A 23898-nucleotide genomic window follows, 5' to 3' on the forward strand; every position below is an offset into this window, starting at 1 on the left:
CCCCCGGCCGGCCCCGGGTGGCGGGTCTCGGGGGCGGCGGAGCACGGCCGGATTGGGGTTGAGACAAGGCCGGGGGGACTGGGCACTCCCTCGCCGGGACTCGACTCCCCCCTCCTGCCGCGATGCCGGGACGGGGCTGACCGAAAGCGGGTGACGGAGCCCACAGCCGGAGCCGGGATGCGGGGGTTCGGGTCCTGCGGGTGTCCGCCCTGCGGTCCCGGGCGGTGCCGCCTCTCCCCCGTGGGGCGGATCGGGCTCGGTCCCGGGCTCGGCATCGCGGCGGGAGGGCGGCGCCGGCTGCGGGAGCGCTGCGGGTCCCGGTTCGGACGCGGCGCCCCCGCCTGGGCCCGGCCGGTCCCGCAGCCCCGGAGCGCTCCCGGCCCGGGCCCCCCGCTCCGCCGGCCCCGAGGCCGCGGCGGGGCCCGAGCCGAGCTGGGCGCCCGCGTCTCCCTCCTTCCCTTCCCCGGCGCAGCAGCTCCGTGGGGCTCCGGCCCGCCGCGCCCCAGGGGAATGAGGGAGACCGGCGGGGCGGCGCAAGAAGGGACACCCCGATCACAGCGGGTTTTGTATTTTAGCTTTACTCTCTTCCGGAGGCCAACGAGGAACCCGGCTGCTCCTCGGCTGGCTCACGGGGGTGGCAGATGCCTTCGCCACCCTGCCCAGTTAAGCCCGGGAGAGCTGGAGCAGCACGGAGGAAGGGCGGCGGTGCAGTCGCTAAGACGGGAGCAGGGGGAATTGACAGCTGCCCCTCCTCACCAGACTAAAAAAATACCCGTATGACTTGCAAGTGCACCTGCTTCACTTCCCTGCCCTGGCCCTGGCAGAGGCCGCCGCTGTCCCTCGGTGGATGGAGGTTCCTGACGGTGCAGCAGCGGCCGCCCGCCGCCTTCGGGGCGCCCCGGGGCAGCTCCACCTCGCTGTTCAAGGGGAGCTCCTCGGGAGCACGCACCACCCAGCGAGGTGTCCTGCCTTTGCAATGGCATTAATTCCTTCAGGAACACGAATAAAGTGTTTTTAAAGAGCTTTCTCATGAGTGCCTCAGGGGAAAAAAAAAATGAAATTACGGGACTAACATCCTCATCTTCATTTCTTGTACCAGAGGTGAAGTGTGAAGGCCCAGAGTCTACAATTCACCAAGTGTTCGGGAGGTCCTGGACAGAGGAGTCCATTTTGGGCTACCAAAAGCACTGGGTACTCCATACCTGGTAGAGAGCATCCACCTTGAGAGTAAATCCATCAACTCCGGGCATGCTGCTCACCGAGTGGAACTCGGACAGCTGGGAAGCAAAGTGGGCAGAGTCAAAAGGCACAGCGTGGAAATACTTACCCGTCACTTCTGTCTGGTTTCGGTGCTGGAAAGTCAGAGAAGTGTGGTGAGGGATGCTGTCTGCTTTCCCAAGGGAGGCTGGAAGCCAGAGCCCCACCAAACACCTGTGTCAGGGATCTAGTCCGAATGCCCCATCTCCACACGTACACGTGGGCACCGATTGAGGAACACACTCAAAGGGTGGGGGAAAACTGATCTGGTGTTCACAGCTGGCAGCAGCAGCAGCAGCAGCACAAAACATCCCCCACGGGCTCCCTTCCTCATCCCTTTGCAGCCACCGCCTGCCGGTTGCCAGAGCAAATCCCAAACGGGAAGAAGCAGGAGCAGAGCACTCACCAGGAGGAGGAATCGGTGCTTCAGGTACTTGTGGGGCTGGATGCAGCCGTACTGGGGCCCCTGGTTGTAGACGGTGCCCGTGGGGTCGAAGAGGGGCACGTGGCCAGCCCTGCCTGTGCACAGGTAGACCTTCTCCAGCTGCAGCTTGTAAGCGGCGTTGAGGTTTTGTTCGGGGGGCCAGAGCACGCGCCGGTACAGGATCTGCCCGGGGGGAGGTCGGGACAAAGAGGGGCAGGTGAAATTTCCCAAGCAGGAAAACGCTGCCAGAGCCAAGTGTCCGTGTTCAGAAGGGTTGGGGTTGTTTGGGAAGGGCTCGGTGTGTGGGAGTGACAAAACGCGGTGCCAGAGCACGCTGTTCTTTCACAGGGCTGTAAGATGTCAATTACTGCTGTAGAAGAGGCAAAGCTACACGTGGGTTCTGCCCTTTCCTCTCCAGGGAATGGAAGCTGTGAAAGCAGAAATGCTGGGCACAGGCAGAAGAGGAGAGGTAAATCCTACCCTTGGATAAAGCCCCCTTGTAATCCATTTCTGCCAGAGACCTTTCCGATTTGGTGGGGTCCATTAGAAAAACCTTCTCGTTGTTACAGAGCTGAAACTCCGTGTTCAGGGAGTAAACAACTGGAAGTGGGCGGTTTGTCTGCCGGAAGGCGATCGGGATCAAAAACCTGCAACTGGGACAAGGAAGGAAACAAAGGGGAGATGAGGTTTGGACGGGTGTGCACCCCAAAGGGGCCGAGCCTGCCCTCCTGCCCTCTTACCGCTCGGGAGCGTGAGCCGGGCAGGGCAGGGCAGGGGCTTGGCTCCAGGCTCTGCCCACGGCGGCGTGAGCTGCACCGTGCAGGGCATCAGGAAGATGGTGTATCCTCCAGAGTAATCCTTCCTGGGAACAGACAGAAGACCCTGCAGCCACCAAGCACAGCTCAAAGCCCTTCACCCAGGGCAGCACCTCTCCCTTGCCCCAGCAATGTCATCCAGCAGTCCCCGAGGGACAAGTGTGACTCTGGGATCAGTCTATCCACAGGCCGCACTGCTGGAAACATTCCTTTCCAAGAGGCTGAGCTGATTTTTCTCGCAGTACAACGGTGCTCCAGCTCTGACCAAGCTCCTGAGCATTCCGTGCTATTGCTGGCGTGGCTGCTGGAGGGGTGCCAGGGAGAACGTGGTGCTGTGGGGGAAGCTGCTGGAGGGGACTGCACCCCCAGCCCTCACCTGTTGTAGGAGCTGGTTGCTCTCCAGAGCTGGTAGGGAGAATCAAAAGTCTGAGCGCTCCACAGCAGCTGCAGGGCAAATTCGATGCCTCCCAGGTGCTCTGGAGTTACCAAAGAGGACCTGACACCTGGCAGGCTGTGGTGCTCCATGACAAACAGCCCTGGGGGAGGACAAGGAGGTGACGGGAGGCAGAGCGCGGAGAGGCCCCACCTCGCAGGGGCAGAGGGGCTCCCGGCGGGGACGGGGACTCGTTCCGCTGCCTGTGCCGTCAGAGCAGAGCTCTGTGTGACCCTGCTCTGTGTCCCTGCCAGGATCGCTGCCCTCACCTCTGAACTTGGCCTGCATCTTGAACTCGATGACCGGCCGGCCGTCCTCGCGGATGTAGATGGGGATTATCTGCAGGCAGGCCGAGAGCGCGCTGTCCGTCTGGATCCCTGCAAGGACAGCAAGCGCCACTGGGAGCCCACACAGCACCCTCGCTCTCCTCTGCTGGGCTCTGCCAGCCCCAGAAGCGCTTGGGACACCTCCACAAGGCAGGGTTCAGCTGGGATCAGCCTCCAGTGAGCCAGCTGCACGCTCCCTCCGTCAGCCACCGGCTGCCTAAGCCCCCCGCAAGCACAGAGGAAGGCAATATTCCGAGTTCCCCGCTCCCTCAGGACTCTGGGGGCAGTGCAGGAGCTAAGGGGAAAACATGAAGGAACCACTTCTTCCATAGCCCTTGGAGCGCCTCAGGCTCACCTGTCCTCCAGAGAACGGTGTCGTAGAAGAAGGAGAACTCCATCTCGCTGCGGTGCTCCGGGGAAGCCCAGCCCCTCGGTGCCGTCACACAGATGTAGGACACGTAGAGAGGGACGTGGACTGTCAGGAAGGACTGAGCAGAGTCCCTTGCCTGGCAATAAAACCCCAGAAAGGGGGTTATGCGCCTTGCAGTGAAGTCAGAGGTGACTCTGGACGTTCTTTACGTGCAGGTACCTCAGACAAACCGGCGTTGTAATGCGGGGGCAGTGCTAAGGCTCCCTGGGACCATGGGACAAAGGAACTCTGGGCACAATTTCACCTCAAAACCCCCCTGATTTCCAAGGCTGTGAATTAAAAATGAGCAATTCTGCTTGCTCAGGCCTCCCAGAGCTCTCCATTTATTATCTGCAGAGTGCAGCTGTACTTTGCAGGCCCTGGAGAATTCGAGGAGATGTTCCAGCCTGGCTGGGGCCAGGCTCCACATGCTCCACTGGGCAGTTTCTCCGGCCAGGCGGCTCCTCTGGGTTTGTGCAAACAATTGGAGCTATAAAAGGAAACTTCATGAACTAGTTCCAGGCTGGCAGGAATTAAGAGAGATGATGCTGGTCCAAGCAATTTAATGGGAGAGCCTGGGGGAGATGGAGTGGGCTGCACGTGGATAACGCAGCCAGGAGAGGACAGTGAGACACCCCAAACAGGGAAAGCCACTCGTTTCTAGAGGAACATTTTTGGCTTCTGGTCTCTTAATTAGGGAATGAGCCAAAATATCCCATGTTGTGGAGCATGGCCTGAGCCGCCTCTGCTCATTTCTATTGGCCGAGAACACAGTCAAACTTATAAAAGGGAGCCCAGCTGAGAACGTTTTGTATTTCCAGTACGGCCCTACATTAAAAGAAACCAGTATTTTCCTGGCACTCTGAAGATTTAGAGAATAAAATAAATGGAAAATGAATGAAATGGAAAATAAATGAAATAAATGCACACAGCACTGTTTTCTTCCAGGTGAGGGTGGGGGGAAAGCCACGCTCCACCTGTGCAGGGCAGAGCAGCAGCTCCACACACGGCAGAGCTGTGCCTGAGAACTGAGAGAGATCTGGGATACCTGGAGAGCTCTGGATGGGCCTCTCACCTGGAAGTCAGCGGTGACAGAGCCCCCACAGACATCAGTTAACTCGGTCATGTCGTAATAAGCGTCGAAGGTCCAGATGCAGCTCTTGAGGTTGAGGTGCTGGTACAGCTGGATGCTCTTGGGCTCCCTCACCGCGGGCTCCAGCTGGTAGGGGCGGTCGTAGCCCGGGCCCAGCACGAAGCTGTCCTGGGTCACCTCGTCTAGGAACCCTGCCTCTGAGGGAGAGAAGTCAGGACACTGATCCCTCCCCATTTGAAACAGCCCGAGACCAAGAATGGAGGCCTTGTTTCCTAATTATCACCACCTTTATAACCAGCGCTCGCCTGCCCCTGCAATACACAGGCACAGGGAGGGAGCTGCAGTTATTTACACAACAGAACAAGTAACATACCAAATTAAACACCCAGCACTATACCTCACTTTTGGAAACAAAACCTGGGCAGACACTTTAGTGTGCAAAACCCCTGTAAGAATAAAACCTGCTTTAAATATCTTAGGCATCAAGCCACAGACACGCCTATGAAATTCAGTGCAGCAGTGACAAAAAAGGAATTATTTCCTTAACCTGTGAATAATCACCTCTAAGATTCTGTGATGCAGTTGCCACTGCACACAGCCACAAGCGGCCTTTTTATTAACAGGCAAAAGAACAAAGGAATCCCAGTTTATCCCTTCTGGTCTGCAAAGAAACAGAGAAGGGAGAGATGCTTCTCAGAGGAGCATGGTAAAAAGACACATGGTGTAGAATATGGAACAGCTGGTGGTTCAGCATCTCTTCCACTGCAAGATCCAGGGGATATCTGATGATACCTTGGAGGCAGGAGTCACAAAAGCTGCCGGAGAGGGAAGACAAAGGAGCTCAACCCTATCTGCTCTTAGGTTTTAGCACTGTGACCTTTACCTTAACTTACAGTTAAGTGTTTCTGACAGTGTAAATCCCTTTTGTTTTGATTTTAACAGAGTGCAAGAATTCAGTGATGAAGTAACAGTGGCATACAGCCTTTCATTTCCCCATGTCCTCTCACCCAGCAATGAGGTCTCACAACAACAATACAACAATAAATAGTTATAGAAGGTAACTCACTGCGCTGAAGAGTCCTTCAGAAGGATGGGAGCCACAACTGAGGCAGATCCTTGGACAGATAAGCCAGAGGTGCTTAGGCCTCGTGTTTCCCCCTTACCCCAGAACCAGCCCCAAAAGGGGAACACAAAGTTCACAGGCTTCTCTTTGAAATTAACGCCATATAAAGAACAAAACATCCTAAAAAAGCTACATGTCATACAAATAAACCAGCTACCTTCTCTATGCCTTGAATCTATTTTTTTTCCCCCCTGTGTTCCTCCTTTCCATCCTTCTGCGTAGCCTTGTAGCAGATAAATCTGTTCAATAAAGGGCCCAGCTGACTGTGAGCAGAAGGCAAAGCAGAGGATTTGTCAGCATGAAACCCACACTGCAAAGATGAACGAGCATCAGGGGCAGTTAAAAATCTGCTAGAAATTAGTGCTAATGTCACACTACCCTCTCTTCCCTGTTTTCCATATCCAAAAGGAAAGGAAGTTGTGCCTGAGCCAGAAAAGCTAAAAGGGTCGGGCAATGTGCTCACCTGCCATCCCACACAGCTGGGTGTGACTTAATGCACCAAACACAAGGGAATCGTTGCCAGCTGGGCAATAGACACCACGAAGCACACAGCTTTTCCGTGCTGTCAGCAGCTGCAAGGGGAGGATTGCCTCCGAGAAACATACCAAAACAATGAAAATAAAAAAAAAATACAAATTAACATCTATTTCCACCACACATGTTTAAATTTATATAATATATTCATTTATATATGACAAGCAATATATAAAGTATCAAAATATATTATTTTAACGTGTATACGTATGTTATTATATATTAAATATATTCCATACATTTTAATGATATATATTCATTATGTATATAATACATATATAAAATCAATATATATAACATATCTATTAAATATAAATCTGTTTGTATATATTGGCATTACTTCTATTTCTTTACTTTTCTGGTTGCACATACGTCTATATCTTTATATACTTAATATACATTTCTATGTTTTTATTTTTGTTGTATTTATTTAAAAGCCCCGAAGCTAACCTAATAAAAACCAAACAGTCCCTTTATCTTAAACGGTATTTAAAAATATTTTAATATATATTTTTTATCATATTTATATACCTTCTTGATATACAAAACACATAACATATCCTAAAAGATATCATATTGCCATCTATACGTACAGAAATCATATTATAGATTATAAATCAACATATATGTATATATTTCTATTACTTATTTTTACGCCTACATATATATATATATTTTTTTCTCTATATATTTATAGATATATAGATTTGTATATATTTTTCTTTATATATTCATTCTTTCAATATTTTATTTATTTGTATTTTTCCTATTTATCTAAAAGCCCTGCCTCTAACTAAATAAAAACCAAGCAGCCCCTTTTTCTTCAATATTTTTTAATATCTATTTTGATCATCTTTATACTTACAAATATATACTCGGTTGATAAGCTGCCCCAGCCCCGGCCCCCGCTCTCACCGTTCCGACACACAGAGCAGCCGCCTCCTCGGGCTGCTTCGGTCCCGGGGCCGGGGAGCGACCGTTGGGTCCCGATGCCATTGGGGTTTCCGCCATTTCACGGGGGGGGGGCCGAGGGGGAGAGAACGGAGCGAGAGCAGCGGCGGCGAGGTACGGGTCGTCGCGAGTGCCAGAAGCCCCAGAACGCGGCCGCGGCGAGGACCCCGGCAGAGAGAGGCGTCTTCACCGCTGCCTGTCGGCGCCCGACCTGCTGGCGCCCGGCCCCGGCGCCGCCGAGCACACAGCCCGTGTCCGCACGGCCGGAAAAGCCGCGGAAAATTGCGCCGGAGCGGCGTCGGCGCCGGGGAGTTTGTCAGGCAGTAAATCGCACGCACCCACCGCCCGGGGGTCCTTCCATTTTCCCGCCTTTTTGGCCGCCATCCTTGGGAGGTCAAGCCGGCCACGACCGGGCAGCCATCTTGTGCGTGGCGTGACGTCACTTCCGCCCTTCCTCGCCGCCATCTTTGTTGTGGCTGAAGCCACTTCCGGCTGTGCGGCCATCTTTGTTGAGGCAAGATTAAGGCCCCCGCTGCTCTCAACGCGTCTGTCTAACGTACTTGCCTGACCGAAAAACCTGCCGACGCCGACCGACTCCGAGCACTCCGCCCGATTGTCCGCCGCCTTTCCCGGGGCGAGGACGATGGCGGCGGGGCGCAGCGGCTCCGTAGCTGGGCGGCGCCCGCACCTGCGGCGGCAGGCATTGGAGCCAACGCCTCTGCCGGGGTCCTCCCGGCCGGCTCCGGAGTGGGGGGGGGCCCGACGCTGCTCGGCTCGGCTCGGCTCTTTCCGTCCTGCTTCGGCTCGGCTCTTTCCGTCCCACTTCGGCTCGGTTCGGCCCCCTCCGCTTCGGATCGGCTCGGCCCTGCTCGGCCCCCGCTCGGCCCGGCCCCGCCCGCCTCGGCGCACAGCTGCAGTACCGCTCTGTGCCCACACGGCGGCAGCACTGCCGCACAGCTCAGCCCGCGGCGGGCGGGGGGGCGCCCCTGCACGTGCAGAGAAGCGAGGCAAGAAACCACGTGTGCAACCCCCTTCCAAAAACTCTTCTCCGAGGAACGCCCCAAAACCCACCCCCCATCGAAACTTAGCAAGCCCTGCCTCTAACCAAATAAAAAACAAAATACCCCTTCACTTAAATGTAATTAATATTTATTTCTATCAAATTGAGCTATATTTATACACATAGATATAATGCATAATCAATATAAAAATATATGAACGTCTATCCATATATTTTTCAAATTGAATATTAATCCACTTGTCTAGTTTTAGATTACTTGGTTTTTTTTGGTTTTTATTTAAAATTACATATATATATATCTCCCTATATTTATTCCTTTATTATAGACCTGTATATTTTCATTTCTATATTAATCATTTAAAAGCCCTGCCTCTAAGCCTCTAACCAAATCAAAAAACAATTAAACCCTTGTTTTAAATGTTTTTAATATCTCTTTCTATTATACTGATTTTCTATATTTGTACACACAGATATAATGCATAACAGATATTAAAGTACATTACCTATCTGTATATCTATCTGTATAGCTTTCATACTGATCATTAATTAACTTGTCCAGCTTTGGATTACTGGTATTTATTTCTTTTTTATGGCTCTATCTATCTATCTATCTATCTATCTATCTATCTATCTATCTATCTCCCTATATTTATTTCTTTATTATAGATGTGTATATTTTCATTTCTATATTATTCATTTAAATGCCATGCCTCTATCCAAATAAAAAACAAAAAGCCCCTACATTTAAATATTTGTAATATTTATTTCTATCATATTGATCTTCTTTATCTATACACATAGAAATCAGACATAACTAATATTAAAATATATTATATTAGCATCTATCCATAGAGTTTTCATACTGAATATTAATCGATTTTTCTAGATTTAGATTATCTGTACTTATTTATTTTTTATGGCTCTCTCTCTCCCTGTCTCTATATCTCCCTATATCTATTTCTTTATTATAGATGTGTATATTTTCATTTCTATATTATTCACTTAAATGCCATGCCTGTAACCAAATAAAAACCAGTAATTCCCTTGATTGAAAGATTTAAAATACCTATTTCTATAATATTGATTTTCTTTATTTATACACACAGAGATATAATGCACAACAGATATTAAAATACATTACCATCTATCCGTATATTTTTCATATTGAATATTAACCAGCTTGTCTAGATATAGATAATTTGTGTTTATTTCTTTTTTATGGCTGTATCTCTTTATCTCTCTCTCTCTCTTTCTCTCTCTCTTTCTCTCTATCTATCTATCTATCTATCTATCTATCTATCTATCTATCTATCTATCTATCTCTCTCACTACATATATTTCTTTCTTATAGATGTGTATATTTTCATTTCTATATTATTCATTTAAATGCCATGCCTTTAATTAAATAAAAAAAGAAAAGCGCCTTGTTTAAAAAAATTAATATATTTTTCTAAAATATTGATCTTCTATATTTATACACACAGATACAATGCATAACAGATATTAAAGTACATTACAATCTATCTATATAATTTTCATACTGATCATTAATTTACTTGTCCAGATTTGTATTACTGGTATTTATTTCTTCTTTTATGGCTCGCTCTCTCTATCTATCTATCTATCTATCTATCTATCTATCTATCTATCTATCTATCTATCTACCTACCTATCTATCTATATATCTCCCTATCTATATATCTCCATATCTATCACCCTATACACATTTCTTTATTATAGATGTGTATATTTTGATTTCTATATTATTCATTTAAATGCCATGCCTCTATACAAATAAAAAACAAAAAGCCCCTACATTTAAATATTTGTAATATTTATTTCTATCACATTGATCTTCTTTATCTATACACATAGATATCAGACATAATTGATATTAAAATATATTATATTAGCATCTATCCATATAGTTTTCATACTGAATATTAATCGACTTTTCTAGATTTAGATTATCTGTATTTACTTTTTTTTTATGGCTCTATCTCTATATATATATATCTCCCTATATCTATTTCTTTATTATAGATATGTATATTTTCATTTCTATATTATTCACTTAAATGCCATGCCTGTTACCAAATAAAAACCAGTAATTCCCTTGATTGAAGGATTTATAATATCTCTTTCTATAATATTGATTTTCTTTATTTATACACACAGAGATATAATGCACAACAGATATTAAAATACATTACCATCTATCCGTATATTTTTCATATTGAATATTAACCAGCTTGTCTAGATATAGATAATTTGTGTTTATTTCTTTTTTATGGCTGTATCTCTCTATCTCTCTTTCTATCTATCTATCTATCTATCTATCTATCTATCTCACTACATATATTTCTTTCTTATAGATGTGTATATTTTCATTTCTATATTATTCATTTAAATGCCATGCCTTTAATTAAATAAAAAAAGAAAAGCCCCTTGTTTAAAAAAATTAATATATTTTTCTAAAATATTGATCTTCTATATTTATACACACAGATACAATGCATAACAGATATTAATGTACATTACAATCTATCTATATAGTTTTCATACTGATCATTAATTTACTTGTCCAGATTTGGATTACTGGTATTTAATTCTTCTTTTATGGCTCTATCTATCTATCTATCTATCTATCTATCTATCTATCTATCTATCTCCCTCCCTATCTATCTATCTCCCTATCTATATATCTCCATATCTATCACCGTATATACATTTCTTTATTATAGATGTGTATATTTTCATTTCTATATTATTCATTTAAATGCCATGCCTCTATATAAATAAAAAACAAAAAGCCCCTACATTTAAATATTTGTAATATTTATTTCTATCATGTTGATCTTCTTTATCTATACACATAGATATCATACATAACAGATATTAAAATATATTATATTAGCATCTATCCTTAGTTTTCATACTGAATATTAATCGACTTTTCTAGATTTAGATTATCTGTATTTACTTCTTTTTTATGGCTCTATCTCTATATATATATCTCCCTATATCTCTTTCTTTATTATAGATGTGTATATTTTCATTTCTATATTATTCATTTAAAGGCCATGCCTGTAACCAAATAAAAACCAGTAATTCCCTTGATTGAAAGATTTATAATATCTATTTCTATAATATTGATTTTCTTTATTTATACACACAGAGATATAATGCACAACAGATATTAAAATACATTACCATCTATCCGTATATTTTTCATATTGAATATTAACCAGCCAACGCCTCTGCCGGGGTCCTCCCGGCCGGCTCCGGAGGTGGGGGGGGGGCCCGACGCAGCTCGGCTCGGCTCGGTTCGGCTCTTTCCGGCCCACTTCGGCTCGGCTCTTTCCGTCCCACTTCGGCTCGGCTTTTTCCGGCCTGCTGCGGCTCGGTTCGGCCCCCTCCGCTTCGGATCGGCTCGGCCCTGCTCGGCCCCCGCTCGGCCCGGCCCCGCCCGCCTCGGCGCACAGCTGCAGTACCGCTCTGTGCCCACAAGGCGGCAGCACTGCCGCAGAGCTCAGCCCGGGGCGGGCGGGGGGGCGCCCCTGCACGTGCAGAGAAGCGAGGCAAGAAACCACGTGTGCAACCCCCTTCCAAAAACTCTTCTCCGAGGAACGCCCCAAAACCCACCCCCCATCGAAACTTAGCAAGCCCTGCCTCTAACCAAATAAAAAACAAAATACCCCTTCACTTAAATGTAATTAATATTTATTTCTATCATATTAATCTATATTTTTACACATAGATATAATGCATAATCAATATAAAAATATATGAACGTCTATCCATATATTTTTCATATTGAATATTAATCTACTTGTCTAGTTTTAGATTACTTGGGGGTTTTTTGGTTTTTATTTCAATTTATACATAGATATATCTCCCTATATTTATTTATTTATTATAGATGTGTATATTTTCATTTCTATATTAATCATTTAAAAGCCCTGCCTCTAAGCCTCTAACCAAATAAAAAACAATTAAACCCTTGTTTTAACTGTTTTTAATATCTATTTCTATAATATTGATCTTTTATATTTGTACACACAGATACAATGCATAACAGATATTAAAGTACATTACCATCTATCCCTATAGTTTTCATACTGATCATTAATTTACTTGTTCAGCTTTGGATTACTGGTATTTATTTCTTCTTTTATGGCTCTATCTATCTATCTATCTATCTATCTATCTATCTATCTATCTATATCTATCTATCTATCTATCTATCTATCTCACTACATATATTTCTTTCTTATAGATGTGTATATCTTCATTTGTATATTATTCATTTAAATGCCATGCCTTTAATTAAATAAAAAAAGAAAAGCCCCTTGTATAAAAAAATTAATATCTTTTTCTATAATATTAATCTTCTATATTTATACACACAGATACAATGCATAACAGATATTAATGTACATTACAATCTATCTATATAGTTTTCATACTGATCATTAATTTACTTGTCCAGATTTGGATTACTGGTATTTATTTCTTCTTTTATGGCTCTATCTATCTATCTCTCTGTCTATCTATCTCTCTATCTATCTCTCTATCTATCTCTCTGTCTATCTATCTATCTATCTATCTCCCTATCTATCTCCCTATCTATCTATCTCCCGATCTATCACCCTATATACATTTCTTTATTATAGATGTGTATATTTTCATTTCTATATTATTCATTTATATGCCATGCATCTATCCAAAAAAATAACAAAAGGACCCTACATTTAAATATTTGTAATATTTATTTCTATCATATTGATCTTCTTTATCTATACACATAGATATCAAACATAACTCATATTAAAATACATTATATTAGCATCTATCCATATAGTTTTCATACTGAATATTAATCGACTTTTCTAGATTTAGATTATCTGTATTTACTTCTTTTTTATGGCTCTCTCTCTCTCTATATATATATCTCCCTATATCTATTTCTTTATTATAGATGTGTATATTTTCATTTTTATATTATTCATTTAAATGCCATGCCTGTAACCAAATGAAAACCAGTAATTCCCTTGATTGAAAGATTTATAATACCTATTTCTATAATATTGATTTTCTTTATTTATACACAGAGATATAATGCACAACAGATATTAAAATACATTACCATCTATCCGTATATTTTTCATATTGAATATTAACCAGCTTTTCTAGATATAGATAATTTGTGTTTATTTCTTTTCTATGGCTGTATCTCTTTATCTCTCTCTCTCTCTCTTTCTCTATCTATCTATCTATCTATCTCTATCTATCTATCTATCTATCTATCTCTCTCTCTCTCTCACTACATATATTTCTTTCTTATAGATGTGTATATTTTCATTTCTATATTATTCATTTAAATGCCATGCCTTTAATTAAATAAAAAAAGAAAAGCCCCTTGTTTAAAAAAATTAATATATTTTTCTAAAATATTGATCTTCTATATTTATACACACAGATACAATGCATAACAGATATTAAAGTACATTACCATCTATCTATATAATTTTCATACTGATCATTAATTTACTTGTCCAGATTTGGATTACTGGTATTTATTTCTTCTTTTATGGCTCGCTCTCTCTCTCTCTCTCTCTCTCTCTCTCTCTCTATCTATCTATCTATCTACCTACCTACCTATCTATCTATATATCTCCCTATCTATATATCTCCCTATCTATATATCTCCATATCTATCACCCTATATACATTTCTTTATTATAGATGTGTATCTTTTGATTTCTATATTATTCATTTAAATGCCATGCCTCTATACAAATAAAAAACAAAAAGCCCCTACATTTAAATATTTGTAATATTTATTTCTATCACATTGATCTTCTTTATCTATACACATAGATATCATACATAATTGATATTAAAATATATTATATTAGCATCTATCCATAGAGTTTTCATACTGAATATTAATCGACTTTTCTAGATTTAGATTATCTGTATTTACTTTTTTTTTATGGCTCTCTCTCTCTATATATATATATCTCCCTATATCTCTTTATTTATTATAGATGTGTATATTTTCATTTCTATATTATTCATTTAAAGGCCATGCCTGTAACCAAATAAAAACCAGTAATTCCCTTGATTGAAAGATTTATAATATCTATTTCTATAATATTGATTTTCTTTATTTATACACACAGAGATATAATGCACAACAGATATTAAAATACATTACCATCTATCTGTATATTTTTCATATTGAATATTAACCAGCTTGTCTAGATATAGATAATTTGTGTTTATTTCTTTTCTATGGCTGTATCTCTTTATCTCTCTCTCTCTCTCTTTCTCTATCTATCTATCTATCTATCTATCTATCTATCTATCTATCTATCTATCTATCTATCTATTTATCTATCTATCTATCTATCTATCTCTCTCACTACATATATTTCTTTCTTATAGATGTGTATATTTTCATTTCTATATTATTCATTTAAATGCCATGCCTTTAATTAAATAAAAAAAGAAAAGCCCCTTGTTTAAAAAAATTAATATATTTTTTCTAAAATATTGATCTTCTATATTTATACACACAGATACAATGCATAACAGATATTAATGTACATTACAATCTATCTATATAGTTTTCATACTGATCATTAATTTACTTGTCCAGATTTGGATTACTGGTATTTAATTCTTCTTTTATGGCTCTATCTATCTATCTATCTATCTATCTATCTATCTATCTATCTATCTATCTATCTATCTCCCTATCTATATATCTCCCTATCTATATATCTCCCTATCTATCACCCTATATACATTCCTTTATTATAGATGTGTATATTTTGATTTCTATATTATTCATTTATATGCCATGCATCTATCCAAAAAAAAACAAAAGGACCCTACATTTAAATATTTGTAATATTTATTTCTATCGTATTGATCTTCTTTATCTATACACATAGATATCAGACGTAACTGATATTAAAATATATTAGCATCTATCCATATAGTTTTCATACTGAATATTAATCGACTTTTCTAGATTTAGATTATCTGCATTTACTTCTTTTTTATGGCGCTCTCTCTCTCTCTATATATATATCTCCCAATACCTATTTATAATATCTATTTCTATATTGATTTTCTTTATTTATACACACAGAGATATAATGCACAACAGATATTAAAATACATTACCATCTATCCGTATATTTTTCATATTGAATATTAACCACCTTGTCTAGATATAGAAAATTTGTGTTTATTTCTTTTCTATGGCTATATCTCTCTTTCTCTCTCTTTCTCTCTCTATCTCTCTGTCTATCTATCTATCTATCTATCTATTTATCTATCTATCTCCCAATCTATCTCCCTATATTTATTTCTTTATTATAGATGTGTATATTTTCATTTCTGTATTATTCATTTATATGCCATGCCTCTATCCAAATAAATTACAAAAGGACCCTACATTTAAATTTTTGTAATATTTATGTCTATCATATTGATCTTCTTTATCTATACACAGAGATATCATACAGAACTGATATTAAAATACATTATATTAGCATCTATCCATATAGTTTTCATACTGAATATTAATCTACTTGTCTAGACTTGGATTACTTGTATTTATTTCTTTTTTATGGCTCTCTCTCTCTATATATAGATCTACCTAGCTTCCCTATATTTTTTTTTACATGTATACATTTATATATTTCTCTTTCTAACATTCTGCTTTTTAAAATTTGCATTTCTTTCTCTTGGAAACTCTCCCAATTCTTTCAGCTAACAGGTCAGAATGACAAAAATATAAATTCCTACTCAACCCCGAGCGCAGAACGCGCTCGTCTCTATGGACCTTAGGCCCAGAAATTTCTCTCGGTGCATTTTAATACCTCAGGGATGCACACATGTGTTTTATACACTCCCATTTTACAGGGAAGTAAGAGGTGGAAAGACAAAACCCACTTTCTTAACCCTAAGCCGTTCCTGACATAACAAAACCCTAACGACGGAGTGCACAGAGAGGGGGTTCCTTTCCAAGGGGATTTGGAGAGGTCAATTCCTGTCCCTTGCCAATACCTACCGTAAAAACCAGAACAACTCCACAGGTTTTTGGATTCTGCACCCAGCCCTCCCAGGGAATTTCCTGGCAGCTCGGGGTCCCCTCTGGGCAAGGGTACCCAGCACCAGCCCTCCCCATTCCCCGCTCACCTTGCTCCTCCAGCGCAGCGTGTCCCTCCCTCTGGCGGGGCCCTCGGCGTGCCCCAAGGGACACGGGAGCCCCCCAGTCTCCACCCCGTCCCCCTCAGCCTTTGCTCTTCCCCCCCAAAGAAGGCACAGAACAACTCCAACTGCCCTGGACAGCAGCACCTGGCTTTATTGGAAGCCTTTCTAGGTCCAGACTACAGGGCTGGGGTGATGGTGCTGCCTTCTGCATGCCTTTCCTTTGTGGACACAAACCAGTGCAAAAGCAAGGTCCTGAAGCAACCGGGATCCTCCTGAGAGGGCCACTCCGTTCCAGCAGCAGTGCTGAACACACTCCCCCTCCTCTCCCAGCCCTGGCCAGCGCTACAGCAGGCAGAGGAGGGAGCTGCCTGGGGAAAATGGAATCTTGGCCCTGCTCCACCAGGTACCAACCTCTTCCTCTGCTAGACAATGTGCCTTCACACAAAAGACGAGTCCCCAAAGGATGGGCCTTGCAGGCTCTTGCCTTGGAGTGGGAGCAGCTCCACCCTGCTTTTATTCTGGTGGCAGCTTGCTTCCTCCCAAGGTAGACACTGGTGCTCCCAGGGTGAGCACTCCCGGTGGAATGGCCAGGCCTCCCAGCCCTGCAGTTTAAAAAGGAGCACAGACACACACAGAGAGAGAACCATGGACAGGTGAGAAAGAAATGCTCCGTGAGGCGAGGCTGGCTTGAACAGCTGCATCCTGGGCATTGCTTTGTTGTCTCCCATCACCCAGCTCTGCAGCCAAGAGGCCCCTGTGGTCTGTAGCACCCGCTTGGTGCACGTGGGACCGCTCGGGGAAGGCGGCCAGAGCAGGACGTGCTGGGGACCCGGGTGCAGCAGCCACGTAGAAATGCTGTGAGGTCCAGAGACACCGAGCGGTACGGCCAGCCCGGGTCACAGCCACGCTGGAAGGGGAGCGGGAGCTGAGAGTATGGGATGGGGTCATACTTTGTTCCAAGGCAGGTAAATTCCCCACCATTTTTCCTTGTTATTTTGAACTCTAACAGCATCAAACACTTTGTGCTTCTCTGCGTTTAACATGCAGGTTTCCAGTGAGTTGGCTGCTCACGGTTTTTCTCTGTTTCACCACAAAATCGGTTGTAAGATCTTTTGGATCAAATCCCAACATCTCCCTTTACTCGTGGATTAGGAAGGAAAATGTTGAAATATGCCTATAAAATACCTGTGAAAAAAAAATCAAAAAGGGTTGGGGTGGGCAAGTTTTTAAAATGCAAGTAATCAGATTTCACTCCAATGAACTTGACTGTTCAGTGAAATGGTATGATAATGAAATCATCACACACACACACACACACACACACACACACACTATAACCGTAATACATCTACTAGACACATCTCAATGATATACTTGATTATATAATGGCTTACACCATTCGTAAACAACTATGGGCCAAAAATCATACTCAGTTTTCTGACAGTGACATTAAGCTTTGGCTGAAATCAAAGTCAGGTTTGCTACATTGCATGTGCGCAAATCTACGGGTGAATCACGAGCCCCCGTCCTTAGAGAGTTCCAGCTCCTCCAGAGAGGCTTCAAACCTCACCATCTCGGGCAGCAGTTTCTTGAGCAGTTCAGTCGCTTAAAAAAGGAAGCACAGAAATTTATCTCTATTTTATGAAGAGCAACGCGCTGCTGCCACACAGTGTGTTTGTTAAAGGGAACCCTGGCTGAACGCTTACAGGGGAAGCGACTCCAAAATCTACCAACAAATTTTACAATGCAGCTGCCAAAACCCACAGCACGGCAGCCAGGGAGGGGAGCCACTGGCAAGTGCTGCACTCACTGTCAAAAGTTACCAATCCTCAGGTGACTGCAATCCACGTACCTTCCTCAACAGCATCAGTGGCTACAAAAATTTACTCAAGTTTAAGCCTCTCTGAGAGGCTGTGCATTATCTTTGCTGCTCCTTGCAGGGAAGGCATGTCTTCTCTGCGACCAAATGAAGTCCCTCCTTCTGAGATGAACCCCAAGCTATGGGCCACCTAGAGCTGTGCCCATCTTAACCTACGAGAGAAAGATCGACACTTTAAAACTCGGGAGCGTCACTGTGCACGCTGAAAAGCCAGAATGCACCATCTCTGGATAAGGCACAGAATCGCTCCAGTTGCAGACAGACATTTTTAAGTACGTACTGGAAATAGCTCGGGACACTTGTAGCAACATTTCGATCTCGGGTGGCCTCTGCCATGCAAGAGAAACTGGAGTGCCAAATCTTCCTAGGCAAGAATTCCTCTCCTTGACCAAATCAGCTCTCAACTGGCACGTGGCAGCTCAACTTTACACCCACACGTGGTGCTGAATACAAGAAGGAATTCCAGTTTCCTTCACTGAAATGAGGGCAACAAAGATCTGGCCCTCACAACCGGTCAGGCACACCTCGGCAGACTCTGTTAGCTCGTGTCAGGCAGGGAGAAGGTGCACGAGGAACGCGTGCGTGCGCCTCGACGCGAGCGGAAGCGTCGCTCACGTGTAACTTCCAACGTGCCCTGCAGCACACGGCCAGGAATGCACTAATGAAGTACTTGTTATGGGGAAGAAATAGACTGTTAAGGACTTTACCTTCATCTGAGTCCAGTCCTCCTTGTACTGAGTCCTTTCTGCCTCGTCTGTGGATTGAAGGTATTTCCTCCTAGACTCATCTCCCACCACGCGGAGGCCTGTAGCGAACGCCAGGCTCGGACGGGTCTGTCGGAATAGGAGCAGAGTCAGAGTCAGAAAGAGGAGCTAAAAATGAGCAGGTGCAGTCGGTTTCAGACACACAGCACTTCCAGGGTGCAGTTCCTTCTGGTACATCTATGCAGTACCCTAAGCAATGATCTCTAAACATTTATCCAAGCTTAAACAGCTTCTTCCTAATTATCACCACCTTTATAACCAGCGCTCGCTTGCCCCTGCAATACACAGGCACAGGGAGGGAGCTGCAGTTATTTACACAACAGAACAAGTAACATACCAAATTAAACACCCAGCACTATACCTCACTTTTGGAAACAAAACCTGGGCAGACACTTTAGTGTGCAAAACCCCTGTAAGAATAAAACCTGCTTTAAATATCTTAGGCATCAAGCCACAGACACGCCTATGAAATTCAGTGCAGCAGTGACAAAAAAAGGAATTATTTCCTTAACCTGTGAATAATCACCTCTAAGATTCTGTGATGCAGTTGCCACTGCACACAGCCACAAGCAGCCTTTTTATTAACAGGCAAAAGAACAAAGGCAATCCCAGTTTATCCCTTCTTGTCTGCAAAGAAACAGAGAAGGGAGAGATGCTTCTCAGAGGAGCATGGTAAAAAGACACATGGTGTAGAATATGGAACAGCTGGTGGTTCAGCATCTCTTCCACTGCAAGATCCAGGGGATAGCTGATGATACCTTGGAGGCAGGAGTCACAAAAGCTGCCGGAGAGGGAAGACAAAGGAGCTCAACCCTATCTGCTCTTAGGTTTTAGCACTGTGACCTTTACCTCAACTTACAGTTAAGTGTTTCTGACAGTGTAAATCCCTTTTGTTTTGATTTTAACAGAGTGCAAGAATTCAGTGATGAAGTAACAGTGGCATACAGCCTTTCATTTCCCCTGGTCCTCTCACCCAGCAATGAGGTCTCACAACAACAATACAACAATAAATAGTTATAGAAGGTAACTCACTGTGCTGAAGAGTCCTTCAGAAGGATGGGAGCCACAACTGAGGCAGATCCTTGGACAGATAAGCCAGAGGTGCTTAGGCCTCGTGTTTCCCCCTTACCCCAGAACCAGCCCCAAAAGGGGAACACAAAGTTCACAGGCTTCTCTTTGAAATTAACGCCATATAAAGAACAAAACATCCTAAAAAAGCTACATGTCATACAAATAAACCAGCTACCTTCTCTATGCCTTGAATCTATTTTTTTTCCCCCCTGTGTTCCTCCTTTCCATCCTTCTGCGTAGCCTTGTAGCAGATAAATCTGTTCAATAAAGGGCCCAGCTGACTGTGAGCAGAAGGCAAAGCAGAGGATTTGTCAGCATGAAAACCCACACTGCAAAGATGAACGAGCATCAGGGGCAGTTAAAAATCTGCTAGAAATTAGTGCTAATGTCACACTACCCTCTCTTCCCTGTTTTCCATATCCAAAAGGAAAGGAAGTTGTGCCTGAGCCAGAAAAGCTAAAAGGGTCGGGCAATGTGCTCACCTGCCATCCCACACAGCTGGGTGTGACTTAATGCACCAAACACAAGGGAATCGTTGCCAGCTGGGCAATAGACACCACGAAGCACACAGCTTTTCCGTGCTGTCAGCAGCTGCAAGGGGAGGACTGCCTCCGAGAAACATACCAAAACAATGAAAATAAAAAAAAATACAAATTAACATCTATTTCCACCACACATGTTTAAATTTATATACTATATTCATTTATATATGACAAGCAATATATAAAGTATCAAAATAAATTATTTTAACGTGTATACGTATGTTATTATATATTAAATATATTACATACATTTTAATGATATATATTCATTATATGTATAATACATATATAAAATAAATATATATAACATATATATTAAATATAAATCTGTTTGTATATATTGGCATTACTTCTATTTCTTTACTTTTCTGGTTGCACATACGTCTATATCTTTATATACTTAATATACATTTCTATGTTTTTATTTTTGTTGTATTTATTTAAAAGCCCCGAAGCTAACCTAATAAAAACCAAACAGTCCCTTTATCTTAAACGGTATTTAAAAATATTTTAATATATATTTTTTATCATATTTATATACCTTCTTGATATACAAAACACATAACATATCCTAAAAGATATCATATTGCCATCTATACGTACAGAAATCATATTATAGATTATAAATCAACATATATGTATATATTTCTATTACTTATTTTTACGCCTACATATATATATATATTTTTTTCTCTATATATTTATAGATATATAGATTTGTATATATTTTTCTTTATATATTCATTCTTTCAATATTTTATTTATTTGTATTTTTCCTATTTATCTAAAAGCCCTGCCTCTAACTAAATAAAAACCAAGCAGCCCCTTTTTCTTCAGTATTTTTTAATATCTATTTTGATCATCTTTATACTTACAAATATATACTCGGTTGATAAGCTGCCCCAGCCCCGGCCCCCGCTCTCACCGTTCCGACACACAGAGCAGCCGCCTCCTCGGGCTGCTTCGGTCCCGGGGCCGGGGAGCGACCGTTGGGTCCCGATGCCATTGGGGTTTCCGCCATTGCCCGGGGGGGGGCCGAGGGGGAGGGAACGGAGCGAGAGCAGCGGCGGCGAGGTACGGGTCGTCGCGAGTGCCAGAAGCCCCAGAACGCGGCCGCGGCAAGGACCCCGGCAGAGAGAGGCGTCTTCACCGCTGCCTGTCGGCGCCCGACCTGCTGGCGCCCGGCCCCGGCGCCGCCGAGCGCACAGCCCGTGTCCGCACGGCCGGAAAAGCCGCGGAAAATTGCGCCGGAGCGGCGTCGGCGCCGGGGTGTTTGTCAGGCAGTAAAACGCACGCACCCACCGCCCGGGGGTCCTTCCATTTTCCCGCCTTTTTGGCCGCCATCCTTGGGAGGTCAAGCCGGCCACGACCGGGCAGCCATCTTGTGCGTGGCGTGACGTCACTTCCGCCCTTCCTCGCCGCCATCTTTGTTGTGGCTGAAGCCACTTCCGGCTGTGCGGCCATCTTTGTTGAGGCAAGATTAAGGCCCCCGCTGCTCTCAACGCGTCTGTCTAACGTACTTGCCTGACCGAAAAACCTGCCGACGCCGACCGACTCCGAGCACTCCGCCCGATTGTCCGCCGCCTTTCCCGGGGCGAGGACGATGGCGGCGGGGCGTAGCGGCTCCGTAGCTGGGCGGCGCCCGCACCTGCGGCGGCAGGCATTGGAGCCAACGCCTCTGCCGGGGTCCTCCCGGCCGGCTCCGGAGTGGGGGGGGGCTTGACGCGGCTCGGCTCGGCTCGGCTCTTTCCGGCCCACTTCGGCTCGGCTCTTTCCGTCCCACTTCGGCTCGGCTCGGCCCCCTCCGCTTCGGATCGGCTCGGCCCTGCTCGGCCCCCGCTCGGCCCGGCCCCGCCCGCCTCGGCGCACAGCTGCAGTACCGCTCTGTGCCCACACGGCGGCAGCACTGCCGCACAGCTCAGCCCGGGGCGGGCGGGGGGGCGCCCCTGCACGTGCAGAGAAGCGAGGCAAGAAACCACGTGTGCAACCCCCTTCCAAAAACTCTTCTCCGAGGAACGCCCCAAAACCCACCCCCCATCGAAACTTAGCAAGCCCTGCCTCTAACCAAATAAAAAACAAAATACCCCTTCACTTAAATGTAATTAATATTTATTTCTATCAAATTGAGCTATATTTATACACATAGATATAATGCATAATCAATATAAAAATATATGAACGTCTATCCATATATTTTTCATATTGAATATTAATCTACTTGTCTAGTTTTAGATTACTTGGGGGTTTTTTGGTTTTTATTTCAATTTATACATAGATATATCTCCCTATATTTATTTATTTATTATAGATGTGTATATTTTCATTTCTATATTAATCATTTAAAAGCCCTGCCTCTAAGCCTCTAACCAAATAAAAAACAATTAAACCCTTGTTTTAAATGTTTTTAATATCTATTTCTATAATATTGATCTTTTATATTTGTACACACAGATACAATGCATAACAGATATTAAAGTACATTACCTATCTGTATATCTATCTGTATAGCTTTCATACTGATCATTAATTAACTTGTCCAGCTTTGGATTACTGGTATTTATTTCTTTTTTATGGCTCTATCTATCTATCTATCTATCTATCTATCTATCTATCTATCTATCTATCTATCTCCCTATATTTATTTCTTTATTATAGATGTGTATATTTTCATTTCTATATTATTCATTTAAATGCCATGCCTCTATCCAAATAAAAAACAAAAAGCCCCTACATTTAAATATTTGTAATATTTATTTCTATCATATTGATCTTCTTTATCTATACACATAGAAATCAGACATAACTAATATTAAAATATATTATATTAGCATCTATCCATAGAGTTTTCATACTGAATATTAATCGATTTTTCTAGATTTAGATTATCTGTACTTATTTATTTTTTATGGCTCTCTCTCTCCCTGTCTCTATATCTCCCTATATCTATTTCTTTATTATAGATGTGTATATTTTCATTTCTATATTATTCACTTAAATGCCATGCCTGTAACCAAATAAAAA

General features: G+C 43.2%; 1 protein-coding gene and 1 long non-coding RNA gene across 4 annotated transcripts; both read right to left on the minus strand.

Annotated features, from left to right (window-relative positions):
- Positions 1-562: 562 nt before the first annotated feature.
- LOC147651412 (extracellular matrix organizing protein FRAS1-like) lies at positions 563-7514 on the minus strand. 3 transcript variants are annotated; one of them, XM_086842076.1, is made up of 7 exons: positions 7280-7514; positions 6344-6470; positions 4740-4954; positions 3199-3761; positions 2873-3032; positions 2422-2543; positions 563-2334 (listed from the first exon to the last, which is right to left on the minus strand). In XM_086842076.1, the coding sequence occupies exons 2-4, from the start codon at positions 6348-6350 to the stop codon at positions 3525-3527; spliced, it is 459 nt and encodes a 152-aa protein (XP_086698202.1). In that variant the 5' UTR covers positions 6351-6470; positions 7280-7514; the 3' UTR covers positions 563-2334; positions 2422-2543; positions 2873-3032; positions 3199-3524. The 3 variants fall into 3 exon arrangements, with proteins under 3 accessions (XP_086698202.1, XP_086698203.1, XP_086698201.1); XM_086842077.1 differs by lacking the exon at positions 7280-7514 and having other exon boundaries at positions 6344-6508; XM_086842075.1 differs by lacking the exons at positions 6344-6470; positions 7280-7514 and having other exon boundaries at positions 4740-5083.
- A 9233-nt stretch (positions 7515-16747) lies between these two features.
- LOC147651413 (uncharacterized) lies at positions 16748-21969 on the minus strand. The gene is made up of 4 exons (XR_015273873.1): positions 21749-21969; positions 20818-20940; positions 19208-19333; positions 16748-18652 (listed from the first exon to the last, which is right to left on the minus strand). It is a non-coding gene; the product is annotated as an uncharacterized LOC147651413 (long non-coding RNA).
- Positions 21970-23898: the final 1929 nt, after the last annotated feature.

This window comes from Cyanistes caeruleus, chromosome 9 (assembly GCF_971803275.1).
Source record: "Cyanistes caeruleus chromosome 9, bCyaCae1.hap1.1, whole genome shotgun sequence".
Taxonomy (NCBI): domain Eukaryota; kingdom Metazoa; phylum Chordata; class Aves; order Passeriformes; family Paridae; genus Cyanistes; species Cyanistes caeruleus.

What these genes read in the sequence shown, in the direction of transcription:
- LOC147651412 (XM_086842075.1), bottom strand. Translation starts at nt 4,991, where the DNA reads ATGGGGAGGGATCAGTGTCCTGACTTCTCTCCCTCAGAGGCAGGGTTC. An exon ending in CTGTCACCGCTGACTTCCAG is followed by an intron (nt 3,762 to 4,739) that starts GTGAGAGGCCCA and finishes TTTTATTGCCAG; the next exon opens with GCAAGGGACTCTGCTCAGTC.